The 13,743-nt window shown below is 52.6% G+C and overlaps 1 protein-coding gene across 2 annotated transcripts; it reads right to left on the reverse strand.

Annotated features, from left to right (window-relative positions):
* Window positions 1–6,124: 6,124 nt before the first annotated feature.
* LOC137663223 (protein Smaug homolog 1-like) lies at window positions 6,125–12,284 on the reverse strand. Of its 2 annotated transcripts, none has more exons than XM_068400177.1 (3): window positions 12,181–12,284; window positions 10,844–11,511; window positions 6,125–6,271 (listed from the first exon to the last, which is right to left on the reverse strand). In XM_068400177.1, exons 2-3 carry the CDS (start codon window positions 11,037–11,039, stop codon window positions 6,162–6,164), a joined length of 306 nt encoding a protein of 101 aa, XP_068256278.1. In that variant the 5' UTR covers window positions 11,040–11,511; window positions 12,181–12,284; the 3' UTR covers window positions 6,125–6,161. The 2 variants fall into 2 exon arrangements, 1 of the variants encoding a protein (XP_068256278.1); XR_011048150.1 differs by lacking the exon at window positions 6,125–6,271 and adding an exon at window positions 10,271–10,308.
* Between the last annotated feature and the right edge of the window lie 1,459 nt (window positions 12,285–13,743).

Consider the following 13,743-nt stretch of genomic DNA (forward strand, 5'->3'; position numbering starts at 1 on the left):
GCCAGTCAATAACAATTCTTATCTTAAAAGGTCACTCAGATAGTTATGACTCAACATTTCATCTACGTTCACATTATCTGGAGGGAAACAGCCTGGGGACTTTGTATTTTTTTTAAATAATCCATTTCTTTGGAACTGTAAGATTTTAAAAAAAAAACCTACCCAGAAGCAAGCTGACCCTATGGGCAACTTGAGCACACTGGAGAACAGACAGAAAAAGGTAGAAAAATCACATTGATGTTCGCTGCGTGAGAAACAAGGGGAATATCCCAACAGGGAAGCTATGAAAACCAGGGAAATGCATGAACATAGACCACAGCAGCTGCAGAAACACTATGTTCTGCTTGCAAAAGTCGCATCAGCCAAGTTTCTCCACAACAAAAGTCGTGGGTTTTTTTCCTCCACATTTCTCCCCCAATTTTCTTCCTTCTTCGCTTCCCATTGTGGACGAGGGACAGAGAGAAGGGGGATAAAATAAAAACCCAAGGACAAGAAGAACCAACCTGTGATGTTCAGGGTTTTTTCTCTGAAAACACAGAAAACAAGAAAAAAAATGCAGTGGCATGGAAAGTGAGTTCTAAAATGTTTCAAGCTAAACCTGGTTAAACCCTGTTTTATCCACCCACTCAATTACTTCTTCTAACAACAATTAAAACTCCAAACACAACACATGCCCATACCCCACCAGGCAGCAGCGTAGGCAAGGAGCAGGAGAACTAACTGGTTAAAAGTGAGGCAGGTTTGTGTTTGTCTGAAATAAGTTTTATCAAAAAAAAAAAAAGAAAGAAAGAAAGAAAAAGACAAATCTGGAATGAATTACTTGCGAGGATCACTAACAGCAAAGCAGCTTTTAAAGCACCCTGTGCTTCCACTCCAGGGCTGCCCTCGCTCGAGAGCAAAGCTGCTGAATCCTGCAGATGACACTCACAATATTAATGTTACTTTAAGTAAAATAACATCTTCAAGCATGATAGCTCAACCCGCTGGGCCATATCCAGCTCCTGCAAACGGCAGGGAGGGCTTGCAGGGATTGCGGCAGGAGCTGGTTCAGCCCTTGGTGCAACACAGCCATCAGCACCATCCATCTGTGTCTTTCGTAAGGGCAAGTCCCACGTTCCCAATACAAACGACCATGAGTTCCCAATACAAACGACCATGAGTTCCTTCAAGCACTGTAGTGCACACAGGAGAAAGTCTTTTTCTGCCCCGTGGATTATTTTTATATAATACAAGGAAGTTTTTACGCTGCAGCTCCAGCACAGCAAACGCCCAGGAACGGCTGCAAAGGGCCGCAGACAGAATTACAGAATCACAGAATCAGTCAGGTTGGAAGAGCCCTCTGGGATCATCGAATCCAACCTTTGACCTGACACCACCATGGCAACTAGATCATGGCACTAAGTGCCATGGCCAGGCTTTTCTTAAACACATCCAGAGATGGTGACTCCACCACCTCCCTGGGCAGCCCCTTCCAATGCCTAATGACCCTTGCTGAAAAGAAATGCTTCCTAATGTCCAACCTGAACCTCCCCTGGCGAAGCTTGAAGCTGTGTCCTCTTGTCCTATCACTAGTTGCCCGGGAGAAGAGGCCGACTCCCACTTCACTACAACCTCCCTTCAGGTAGTTGTAGACTGCAATAATTAATTAATAGTAGCAAAATACATGGTTATCACCCCAGTCTCAACTCAAGAGATCAGAAGTCCATAGACTTCACCAGCGAGCAAGCAGAGCCTTCGCTTAGGCCAGACACGAGCCCTGCGCCCAGGAAGCCTTAGACGAGTGCTGCCCTGCACGCCTGCACCGCTCTGCAAGCACAGAGCCCCAGCAGGAAAAAACAGGCTAGACACAGACACCCGCACCAAAATCTTTGCATGTGGCGACTCCATGGTGTACCAAACACACAAATAAAACTGCAAGCTGTGAACCAGGACGGGTGAATCCGCATCGATAAATCCTTCCCTTCCATCTACTCTCGCCTTAGACGCGTTTGCCTCCTGCACGGGAAGGCCAGTAAAAGCCCACGCACCTGCCCCACACGGCTAACTCCTGCCAGGTACAAAGCAAACCAGGATTCTCCCTCCGGAGCTGGCCCTCCATCCCAAGCAGGCTCATTTTCTGCTTGTTGCCCAGAATCAGAGCAGACCGAATTGCGTGGCCATCGTGCGATGGGTGAGCTCGTCCCAAGCCCTCTGCGCTGGGAGAGGACACCCAGTTTGCAATCCTCCCGTGCCAGAAAGGCAATTCCCTCTGCCCATAAAACCCCTTCCAAAAAAAAAGCCAGCATCGCGTTCTCCAACAGAGAAACAATCCCAACCTTGTTTTGGTGAGATCCTGCCCCTCCACTTCACGCATCTGCGGCGGAAGAGGAAGCGGCGCAGAGGGGGAGAGTCGGGAACGGATCTGCTTGCTCCGACCTCAACTTTATTTGTAATTCCTGGGGCCAAGATGGACAGCCACAGGCTTGGCTGTTCGCCATTGCCAAACTCACGCTCAGCAGTGACCTCTGCAAAGCTCTGGGTCTCCTTCTTAAGGACCAGAGCACTGCAAAAATAAACACAACCGCTTTTAAGAGAAAAGGGGTGAGCACGCAAGGCTGTGCATCCCCCGCATCAGGGCCTGCAGCCTCTTTTAGCATCCTCTAGATGCCTTAGCAGCTCTCACACAACCAAGAGTTAGCAAAAAACTGACTGGAAAAGGGGAAACATAACCCCCATCTTCAAGAAGGGAAAAAAGGAAGACCCGGGGATCTACAGGCCAGTCAGTCTCACCTCTGTGCCTGGCAAGATCATGGAGCAGATCCTCCTGGAAACTATACTAAGGCACATGGATATCAAGGAGGTGATTGGTGACAGCCAACGTGGCTTCACTAAGGGCAAATCACGCCTGACAAGTCTGGTGGCCTTCTACGACAGGGTTACAGTGCTGGTGGATATGGGAAGAGCAACTGATGTCATCTACCTGGACTTGTGCAAAGCATTTGACACTGTCCCGCATGACATCCTTGTCTCTAAATTGGAGAGTTACGGACTTGACGGATGGACCACTCGGTGGATAAAGAACTGGATGGATGGTCGCACTCAAAGAGTTACAGTCAATGGCTCAATGTCCAAGTGGACACCAGTGATGAGTGGCGTTCCTCAGGGGTCAGTACTGGGACCGGTCCTGTTTAACATCTTTGTCAGCGACACGGACAGTGGGATTGATGCGCCCTCAGCAAGTTTGTCGACGACACCCAGCTGTGCGGTGTGTTCGACATGCACATGGGAAGGGATGCCATCCAGAGGGACCTGGACAGGCTGGAGAGCTGGGCCTGTGCAAACTGCATGAAGTTCAACAAGGCCAAGTGCAAGGTCCTGCATGTGGGTCGGGGCAATCCCAAGCACAAATACAGGCTGGGCGGAGAATGGATTGAGAGCAGCCCTGAGAAGGACTTGGGGGTGATGGTTGATGAGAAGCTCACCATGAGCCGGCAACGTGCGCTTGCAGCCCAGCAAGCCAACCGTGTCCTGGGCTGCATCCCCAGCAGCGTGGCCAGCAGGGCGAGGGAGGGGATTCTGCCCCTCTGCTCCGCTCTCGGGAGACCCCCCCTGCAGTGCTGCGTCCAGCTCTGGGGGCACCAACATGAGAAGGACACGGAACTGTTGGAGCGAGTCCAGAGGAGGCCACGAAGATGATCAGAGGGCTGGAGCACCTCTGCTGTGGAGACAGGCTGAGAGTTGAGGCTGTTCAGCCTGGAGAACAGAAGGCTCTGGGGAGACCTTCTAGCACCTTCCAGTACCTGAAGAGGCTACAGGAAAGCAGGAGAGGGGCTTTTTACAAGGGCATAGAGTGACAGGACAAGGGGGAATGGTTTTAAACTGAAAGAGGGGAGATTTAGATTAGATATGGGGAAGAAATTCTTTGCTGTGAGGGTGGTGAGACACTGGCCCAGGTTGCCCAGAGAAGCTGTGGCTGCCCCCTCCCTGGCAGTGTTTAAAGCCAGGTTGGATGGGGCTTGGAGCTACCTGGTCTGGTGGAAGGTGTCCCTGCCCATGGCAGGGGGTTGGAACTAGATGGTCTTTAAGGTCCCTTCCAACCCAAACCATCCTGTGATTCTATGAAAAAAAGTAATGCTCTCATTTATTTGGTGAAAATAGAAGAAAATACAAAGGGCATGCACACACTCAGAGGTACACATGCATGCACATGATTCATGTAAGGGTTCATCCTAGCTGCAGCTCTGGTGCCAAGCCCCACTCCTGGGTTTCTGCAGACAGAAAGGGTTTCAAACATGATGACTTGTTCTCCTGCACTCACTTGGCACCATGCAAGAAGCAAGGAGAAGAACGGGGCGATCGGGTGGGAACCCCAAAACACAGCCCAGCTGTGGTGCCCCAGCTTCTCCTCCCTCTGATGAATCCAACCCCCGAGGAGCTGTCAGCGCTGACCCCCGGGGTTTGCATGCAGTGGCAGTGCAAGGGGTGCCCTTTCTCCAAACAGTTATCTGTGGTAACATTAGACACAAGCATGAAGCTGGAGAGCTAAAGCACTGACGAATGCATCTTAAAATAAAGCAAGCGTTCACACTAATTACTATTTCAGTTACTCACGCTGATTGCAAACATAACTCCCAGTTTGGAAAAAAACCTGCTTTCATGGACCACAAATTAAATAAATCACACTGATATTTTCTGGTGGAATATGAGAAGAAGAAAGGCCAGGGCTTGAGAAATTGCAGGAGGATGGGAATTCACACCGTGATCCACCTGGTCCACAGAAACCTTCACCAACTGCTTCAGGAAAACTTCGCATGAAACTTTGGCCAACTGGAGCATAAACTGTTTTAAAAGCAAGTGGGCCACATGCAAATATGTAAAATATAAATGGCGAGATGGGCACGCAGCTCCGTTCAGATGCTGACATCCAACACACCAAAGGACCTAACTGCACAGATGGTCATCCACCACCCGGGCTACGAGCAGAGCTTCCCCGTTCATCCTTTTAATCTCCTTTGAAGATAAGTGTATTTGTAAACTAGATTATTTTCATTGATGGCTCTACAGTTGGTTCTTATTCAGCTCCTCATCTAAAGCTATCCTTGACCTCTCCCATCAATCCGTATCTTGACACGTTGAAGACTCCATACACCATCAGCAATGCCCCGTGTGGTTCCTCCCCCACACGTATGGCCTTGGGGCAGAACTTAATCCCAACTACTACAAACACAAGATACCTGAGCAGAAGGGTAGCATTGGGATAGAAATCAAGGGACAACAAGCCGGTCCAGGCAGAAAACTCTGGCTCTGATCTGCAAGGATGCTCGAAACGCTTCTCTGCATCTTTTAAATTCACTTCAACAGCAGGATTTTTCCCAACTGCAGTCACTGGAGGAATTAACCTGACTGCCAGGAACCACGAGGGAAAGCGTTTAAGAAAATAGGAGAAAATACGGATGAGTTAAGTGCACGCCCAGAGGTGTCTCCTCTCTGTCCCATCAGCAGGGCGAGGGGCAGAGCGAAAGGGAGCCTTCTTCACTGACCTACCTCCAACCCATGCTTCCCACAGCTGCTCTGAAAAGCATCTTCAAAAATAAAAATCTTCGAATTGCAAGAGACTGCTGGGTGTGTAGCCTTGCTCAAAGCCCCTGGCTAACACTGCTCTGTACCTCTGTACCCCTCCCCTTGCTGGTCTCCAGAAAACCCAGCACAGATAGCTTTCAGCCCTCAAGTTTGCAAACAAGACCCAGGCAAGATACGTGGCAGCAGCTCAAGCAACAGCACGCAGATTAAAAGAAGCCAGCGACCAACTTCTCAGCGGATCTCTCTATTTAAGAGTCCCAGCTTATGATTTTTAATGAGCAGAGCTGGCAGGGCTGCTTACACCCCGCTCTGGGCAAAGACAAGTGAGCAGAGGGACCACGCAATGCCAACGTCCAGCATTGCACTTAAAACCTCCTATCGCTCCCACCAAGCGTGGGGCTTCGCTCCTCACCCCATCCTCCTCCTGGGATGCCTGCTTTGCCCCTCCGGTCCCCCCCTAGGACAGACAGCGATGCTCTCGCACAGCCCAAGGGCACTTGAACTAGAGCTCAGCATTGCAATGCAACAGGAAGCCAATGACAAAAAAATTGAGAACCGTGTTCAAATTGGGCACTGAGATGATTTTCCATCAGTGGGGGTCACTAGGGGCGAACTGCAAAACTCGCACCGTGGAGGGGTAGCAGCTCCCCGATGAGCTGGGACCGTCTGAGGCCGGGGTGGCAGCAAGTCATGGGGCTGGAGCCACAACAACCTAAGGATATAAGAGGCGAGCTCTGCAGGAACATGTAATACCTTTTAATAGACCGGCTGGTACAGTTGGGAAAAAAACCCATCCCACAACCACACAAGCCCTCCTTTGAGCTGGTGCACCTTCGTGCTTGGCCATTTTTTCCAGCTGCATCACTTGGTCTAATTAAAGACATTACTGCTCCCTGCAACCCTTGTCTCTTCCTCCAGCCAGTCCTTTCCAGGATGAAAAATCTAGGTCATTTTGGTGTTCTCATTGTGATATTGACAGCCTGCCGACATGAAATAAAGATTTTGGCCTTAACATGTGAAGTAGTTGATGTCCTGTGCGCAGGGCAAAGAAAGCTTGCTGTCCTTCAAAACCAAGAGCTTAAAGCTGTTACTACCATCAGTGCAGATGGGTGTTTGGATGTCTGGAGAACCCACAGCAGCCTTCGGCCAGCAGAGACTGCAGGAACGAGGAAGCCACGGCACTTCCAAAGCTGGGGTTGGTGGGTTGGGATGTGGGACCACTCTGGAAGTCCCAAGAAAATCCCAGTCCCGCCTCTGGCCATCAGAGAGGGAATGCCTGAGCAGATGGGAGCAGAAGCATGTCCTGCACTCAATGCCAAAAGCCTACGGACTGCGTTTTGTGGATATGGCAGCCCCTGTCTCCCCATTGTGTCTGCACCCCGCAGAGCGGCTATACCCAGCACCCCTCAGCGTCTCAGCCCCAGCCGGTGGGCACAGGAACACCACAGGTCCCACTCCCACCATGGGGCACGTCACGCTCCTGCCTGACCTTTACCCATGGCTCGGAGGAGGTCGCCACGTCCTGACGGCTCCGAGCAGCTGGGACCGAAGCCGCCCAGCGAGGCCAGGCTGGAAGGAAGGAAGGAAGTTATAGCAGGCTTTTAAATAGCGCTATGTAATACCTGAAACTTCTGTTCCTGTGCACGGATAATATGGTTTCCATATTCTTCTCAGTGCACGGCAGGCCAAGCCGTTTGCACTCAAACTGAATTAGCAACAACCCACATTCTGTACCAGTTAAACCATTAAAGCTCTGCGAGGCTCCTCGTAGCCACCATGCAGGATAACCACAAGCTGTACGCTTCACCTAATGAAGAAACATAGAGATTTCCTTCCCTGTTTGCTTCTCACTTCTATTTTACCTTTAAAATCAAGCAATACCTTTAAATGCACTATGGGTTGCAGGTGGTCTCGCAGCCGTCTGTGCAGCCCCCACATCACACATAGTCACCACACAGAATCACAGAATCAATCAGGTTGGAAGAGACCTCTGGGATCATCAAGTCCAATCATTGCCCTGACACCACCCTGTCAACTAGACCATGGCACTAAGTGCCATGTCCAGGCTTTTCTTAAACACCTCCAGGGATGGTGACTCCACCACCTCCCTGGGCAGCCCCTTCCAATGGCTAATGACCCTTGCTGAGAAGAAATGCTTCCTAATGTCCAACCTGAACCTCCCCTGGCGCAGCTTGAGGCTGTGTCCTCTTGTCCTATCGCTCGTTGCCTGGGAGAAGAGGCTGAACCCCACCTCACTACAACCTCCCTTCAGGTAGTTGTAGAGAGGGATAAGGTCTCCCCCCAGCCTCCTCTTCTCCAGGCTAAACAATCCCAGTCCTACCACATCCTACAGCCAGCTCCTACATCTCATTTAGGCTGTACACCCGTCACCCCGCAGTCCCTTGCACACAACCATTGCCACATTCCCAACATCAACAAGGATGCTGGTGGGGCACCTACAAGCTGGGAGCCACCATTTCCAAGTCAGCAAACACCAGGAAAAGGTACCAGGAGCCACCCTGGCCCGCAGCCTGGGAGGGAATCGAGCCCAAATTAGTTAAGCAAACAACAGGATTCAAACAGTAGAGTAACGCAAGATTAGAAGATGATGCTCCTTTTCAGAAGAACTTGGTGTGATTCCATTGCCAGGCAAGTGACAAATGCCAGACTGCAAAACAGGCGCTGAATAGAAGCGATTTAAAAAAATACAGGTGTTTTTACGAAGACGACAGCATTAACACTGGAGACTAAAAGCTATTTCCCAACAGTTCTTGGTTGCAAACCTCAGCTACTCTTCCCTCCACCGCAACAGGACTGCACGGCTCGGAAAAAGCCCATGTCCTGCTCCCCAGGAGCGCATGGATATGTCTATCCCACGGGAAAGCCGTACGGAGGGGTGTTCGGTGAGAAAGAGGAACTCAACGGATATGGGTTTTGCTGTCGGAGTTACAAACGCCCTGGAAGAACAGCTTGTTTTTGGAAGAAATGTCAGGGAAAGCGCAGGCAGCTCCACAAACGCACCAAGGGACAGGCAGGACGCTGGAGAAACCCTCGCACCAAGCAAGGTGAGTGGGATTACAGGGGCGAGCAGGGATTGCTCGCACGAGTAGAGATGGGAAGGGTCCAACCCTTGGTTTCCACCCTGGCTTACATCGAGCAAACACCACCACGAAGACGGCCACACGTGACTTTGTATCTGGGTAGACTTCAAAATGCCATTTCCCTTCATAATTCACCTTTTCTGTGGTCAGGAGGTAAATCACCCCCCTCTAATTACCTGACCAACCTAGGTGACAGAATCACAGAATCAACCAGGTTGGAAGAGACCTCTGGGATCATCGAGTCCAACCATTGCCCTGACACCACCATGGCAACTAGACCATGGCACTAAGTGCCATGGCCAGGCTTTTCTTAAACACATCCAGAGATGGTGACTCCACCACCTCCCTGGGCAGCCCCTTCCAATGCCTAATGACCCTTGCTGAGAAGAAATGCTTCCTAATGTCCAACCTGAACCTCTCCTGGCGAAGCTTGAGGCTGTGTCCTCTTGTCCTGTCGCTAGTTGCCCGGGAGAAGAGGCCGACTCCCACTTCACTACAACCTCCCTGGATGCAACTACTGCCAACACCACGATTTAATGAAAAATTGCAATGCTGATAAAATAAAAATACATTGCTCACACCGACTTGCAGGGAGGATCACATCAAGCCTGTGCTCAGGCCGGCACGGGAGGCTGCACACCCATCCTGGAGCAGCTGAGTTCGGAGAGCACGCTCCCTCCCTGTCCCCCCCCGGGGCCTCCCCACCCAAATGGATGAGGTTCGGCCCTTCAGCTGTTTATAAAACCAGCAGCATCGCGCCCAGAGGCACTCGGCAGCATTCCTCCCTCTCATTCCTGCGAGCTATATAAGGGAACGGCCAATTCCAGCCTCGCTCCCCCATAGCCAGCCCCGATCCCTTCGCGCCAGAGCAGCCCCCGGGCTCGGTTTCCTGCAAGAAGAAACTTAAAACCCGTCCTCGGTGGAACACGGCGTTGCGCTGGACCTCGTCATCAAATGGAGCGCAGGCAGCTGCCAAATCCTGCCGGCTCGGTGCTCTAATAGGGAACAGCTGGAGCAGGACCCCGCATTCCTCCGGCCCCGCCAACACTGGGGGCTCTGTTCGGGATCTGGCCGCAAGATTTCCACCTCCGGCACCGCTTCGACACACACAGCCCGAAAAGCAAGAGCTCCCAGGCCCCCCCACCTTGGGATTTTAAATAAAAGGGATGCTTTGCAACAAGGGGGGGTGGTTTTTTTCTGCTTTCCTTTTTTATGTTGTTGGTTTTTTTGCAGGCATTAGGGAAACAGAACTATGCAACTTAAAAGACAGATTTTGCCTTCCCTACTCACACTCTGCATTTCAGAAACTCTGCTTCCAGCGACTTGCATCCCTGCACAAATCTGCACACACACACTTAGGAACGTACGTGTCCGTAATGCACACACACCCATAAATAAATACATTAACACACAGCGCAACTCGCTTATGCCATTTGCATCCCACTAACTCCATTTTCTTCTGCAGAGTTGAGTAACTTGTAATGATGTATAAATAAAAACCAAAATACACTTTTGTAGCCACGCACATTTTCTGTAATGCATCCCGTACAGTCAGTAACATGAAACAGACTACTCGGATTTTCTTAGAGCTCCACTGAAACACAAGGGAGTATTCAGAGCCGCAGGAAAAAATGCGTCCAAACAGGATCTGAATGATGAAATAGGAATTGCCACATTTAAAAAAAAAATTTAAAAAAATTAAAAAAATAGGATAACCCAGCTGCCCAGACCTTTAGAAAATAACAGTTCGTCTAAGGTAGCGACGGGCTGCTTCTGCATGTTGCAGAAAGCAAAGCAAGCCACGTTGTCCAAAAGAAGCCTAGAAAATCCAGACTCTACGTGACCTGACTTACTTATTTCACAGGAAACTGCATGGAAGGAGGAAGGGGGGGGGTCAGAGGGGAGAGGAAAAAAACCCACCAATCATTCATGCTACCGTAGTTACACCATGCCATAGACTGGAGTAATTTGCTGTGAAAAATCAAACTGAAATAAGCCATCACCCGTTTGAAAAATAAAATATAAGGAGAGAAGCTGGTAATGCAATCAGGCTGGGGAGCCCTGGCTCCCCGACCTCCCTCTTTCCTTGGATGTTTTGGTTTGTGTGTTTGTTTTTTTTTAAATTTTGCCTGCATTAGAGCATCGTTCGAGAAGGGTTTGCAGCAACAAATAAAACCACTCACCGGGGTTGTTGGCCTCCCCTTCGAGGATGTGGAGCTCGGTGCAGTCTGCCAGGGAGTGCTCGAGGCAGAGCTGGAGGAAGCGAGCCTGGGTCCGGCTGACGCGCTTGAGCAGGGAGAGCAGCGCAACAGTCTGCTCGCACTCGTTCCAGCCCTTGAACCAACCGGCCAACACGCCAACCTGGTCTCGAAACATCATGGTGAGCCGGCGGCCGGAGGAGACACCGCTGCGAGGGGAGAAGGTGAATACCCAGGAAAGCCTCCCCGCCCCGACTCCGCTTCCTCACCTACGTTTCAGGTCAGGATTAAAAAAATAATAATAATAATAAAAATTGAAAAAAAAAAAGAAATCTCCTTGGCAATAAAAAGGGTGGGTTTTGTTTTGGACGCAGCTTTCGGCCTGGGTTGGGTTTTGCTCCCTCTCTTCTGGCTTGGGCGCAGTGCTGGATTCCCTGACGGCGACACGGGGCGGGGGGAAGGAGGGAGGAGGGGGCGGCCAAAAAAAACCCCAAAAATAAAATTTAAAAAGCCAAAAGAAGGAAAACCCCAGCGTCAGGGCTGCCCCCAGCGAGGGGGGGCGGCGGGCAGGGCCGGGCGCGGCGGGGGCGGGGGGGCTGCCGCCTCCTCCTCCTCCCGGCGGGGAGCGGCGGGGCGCGCCGGGGGCCTCACACCTGGAAGAGAGAAGGGGGGGTCAGGGGGGTGGGAGAAGGAGGAGGAGGAGGAAGGCTCGTCCTCGGCCCTGGCACGCAGGGGCCCGGGCACCGCAGCCCCGCTGCCTTCCTCCCTCTTCTTCTTCTCCTCAAACGAGCAGATCTCCGACACCCCCAGCCCGCTTTGGAGAGGTGGGGGGCGCACCCCCTCCCACTGCACCCAGCACGGGGCAGGGGCACCCCCCCTCCATCAGGGCATCCAGCAGCACAGGGGGAGCGGGGGATGTCAGCAGCGCACCCAGCACACCCCGGGGGGGTAGGAGGGGTGATAAGCAACCCCCCCCATGCATCCAGCACCCCAACACGGGGGCGAACAAGCAACCCCCCCCCCCAATGCATCCAGCACCCCGGGGGAGGGAGGGAACTCCCCTCCCACGGCACCCAGGCGTGGGGGGAAGCCCCCCTCAATGCAGCCAGCACCTCCGGGGGGGGGGGATAGGCAACCCCCCCCCGGAATAAGCACCCCCCCCATGCATCCAACACCCTGTTAGCGGGGGGAACAAGCAACCCCCCCACCGCACCCAGCGGGTGTCCCCACTGCAGCAAAGCACAACTAAAGAGGGGGGGGGGGGAAGTGAGTTGTTCGCCCCCCCGAAAAAAAGTTACCCCCCTCCTCACTAAAACACTCACCTGACTCATACCGGCCCCGGGGTGCGGGGGGGGGCGGCGCGGCGCTGGGGGTGGCCGTGCCATGGCGGGGAAAGGGGAAAGGGGGAGAAAAGGGGCGGGGGGGGAACACACGAGCGGCGGCTCCGCGGCGCGAGACTGAGCCCAGCCGCGCGCCGAGCCCCCGCTCCCCACATGCCGCTCATTTGCATAGCGGTGACGTCATGGGGGGCGGGGCGCGGGGGGGGGGGGGGGTGGGGGGGGGGAACGGCGCGCTCGTTCCCCCCCCCCCCCAGCCCCGCTTCCCCCCGCGCCCCGCGATTGCAACCCCTTGTACACCCTTTGCAACCCCTTGTAAACCCTGTGGAACTGGGGTGCTCCTCCGCTGCGGGGGGGGCTGGAGAAGAGCCCGCACCCCCACCCCCCCCCCCCCCCCCCCCCCCCCCCCCCCCCCCCCCACCCCCCGCAGCTGCGGATTCCCGCTGGAGGAAGCACCATCTAGTGGGCTTGCGGGGTAATGGCAAGGTGGGGGGGAGTGGGTTTTTTTGGGGTTAAAAATGCTACTTTCTGCTTCGGTTAAATGTCGCATCGGTAAGAAAAGGCGATTTGAAAATTATTTTACTTTTTTTTTTAAATTTTTTGTTGGGTGTTTTGCATGTGGGCGCGCTGCGGGGGTAAATGCTGCATCCATGGGGACGGATGGATGGATGGATGGATGGATGGATGGATGGATGGATTTAACCCTGCGAGCACTAAGTGTGTTTCAGGCTATCAATTTCCCCTGCAGATCTTATTTATTCCCCTGCTACCCAAGGGATGAGGGATACAGGTATATCCAAGAAGGGAAATGGGAAAAAAAAACCCAAAACCCAAGCACAAGCGTTCGCAAGAAGATGGCAAATATTGAGCAGAATCTAAAGCATAAATAAAGGTGTAAAGTGTGTTTATTTGTGGGCACAGCAAAAGGATGTCAGGTGTCTGATCCATGCATGGTTTGTGCTTCAGGGAACGACTGACGCTAGTACCTTTGCAGCAATTTCCAGTCCCTGTTGCTTTGCGGACAGGGAAGCTCAGAGGTGAGTAAGAGACGTGCTCAGGTGTCAGGAGATGGGAGGGAGGGAGACGTGATGGGATCAAGGCAAACCAGGGGCTTGAACCCCTTCGCTGGTGAATCCACTCCCCAAAAGTGGCTGCTGTGCTCTGGTGGGTGCTGGAGGAAGGAAAACTCCGGGTTGTGCACCCTTCAGCTTCAAAAGGCCAGGTTGGATGAGGCTTTGAGCAACCTGGTCTGGTGGAAGGTGTCCCTGCCAGTGGCAGGGGGTTGGAACTGGATGATCTTTAAGGTCCCTTCCAACCCAAACCATTCTATGATTCTATGATTCTAAAAGCAACGCACGTGGCTGAATCCATCCCTTTTGGGGGTAAAAAATGTAGTGAGGAGGTAAAGGCTGCCCGAAGCCACCGGGAACGCCCAGTCCCACGTGCAGGAGCATCAATCCTGCAGCAGGACCGCGAGATGAGGATCACCAAGTTGCTTCCAGCAGCTCCTCTACGTCAAGCGCAAACAGTCCATCCCACCCCGCTTAC

Source organism: Nyctibius grandis, chromosome 4, assembly GCF_013368605.1.
Source record: "Nyctibius grandis isolate bNycGra1 chromosome 4, bNycGra1.pri, whole genome shotgun sequence".
In the NCBI taxonomy this organism is placed as follows: Eukaryota; Metazoa; Chordata; class Aves; order Nyctibiiformes; family Nyctibiidae; genus Nyctibius; species Nyctibius grandis.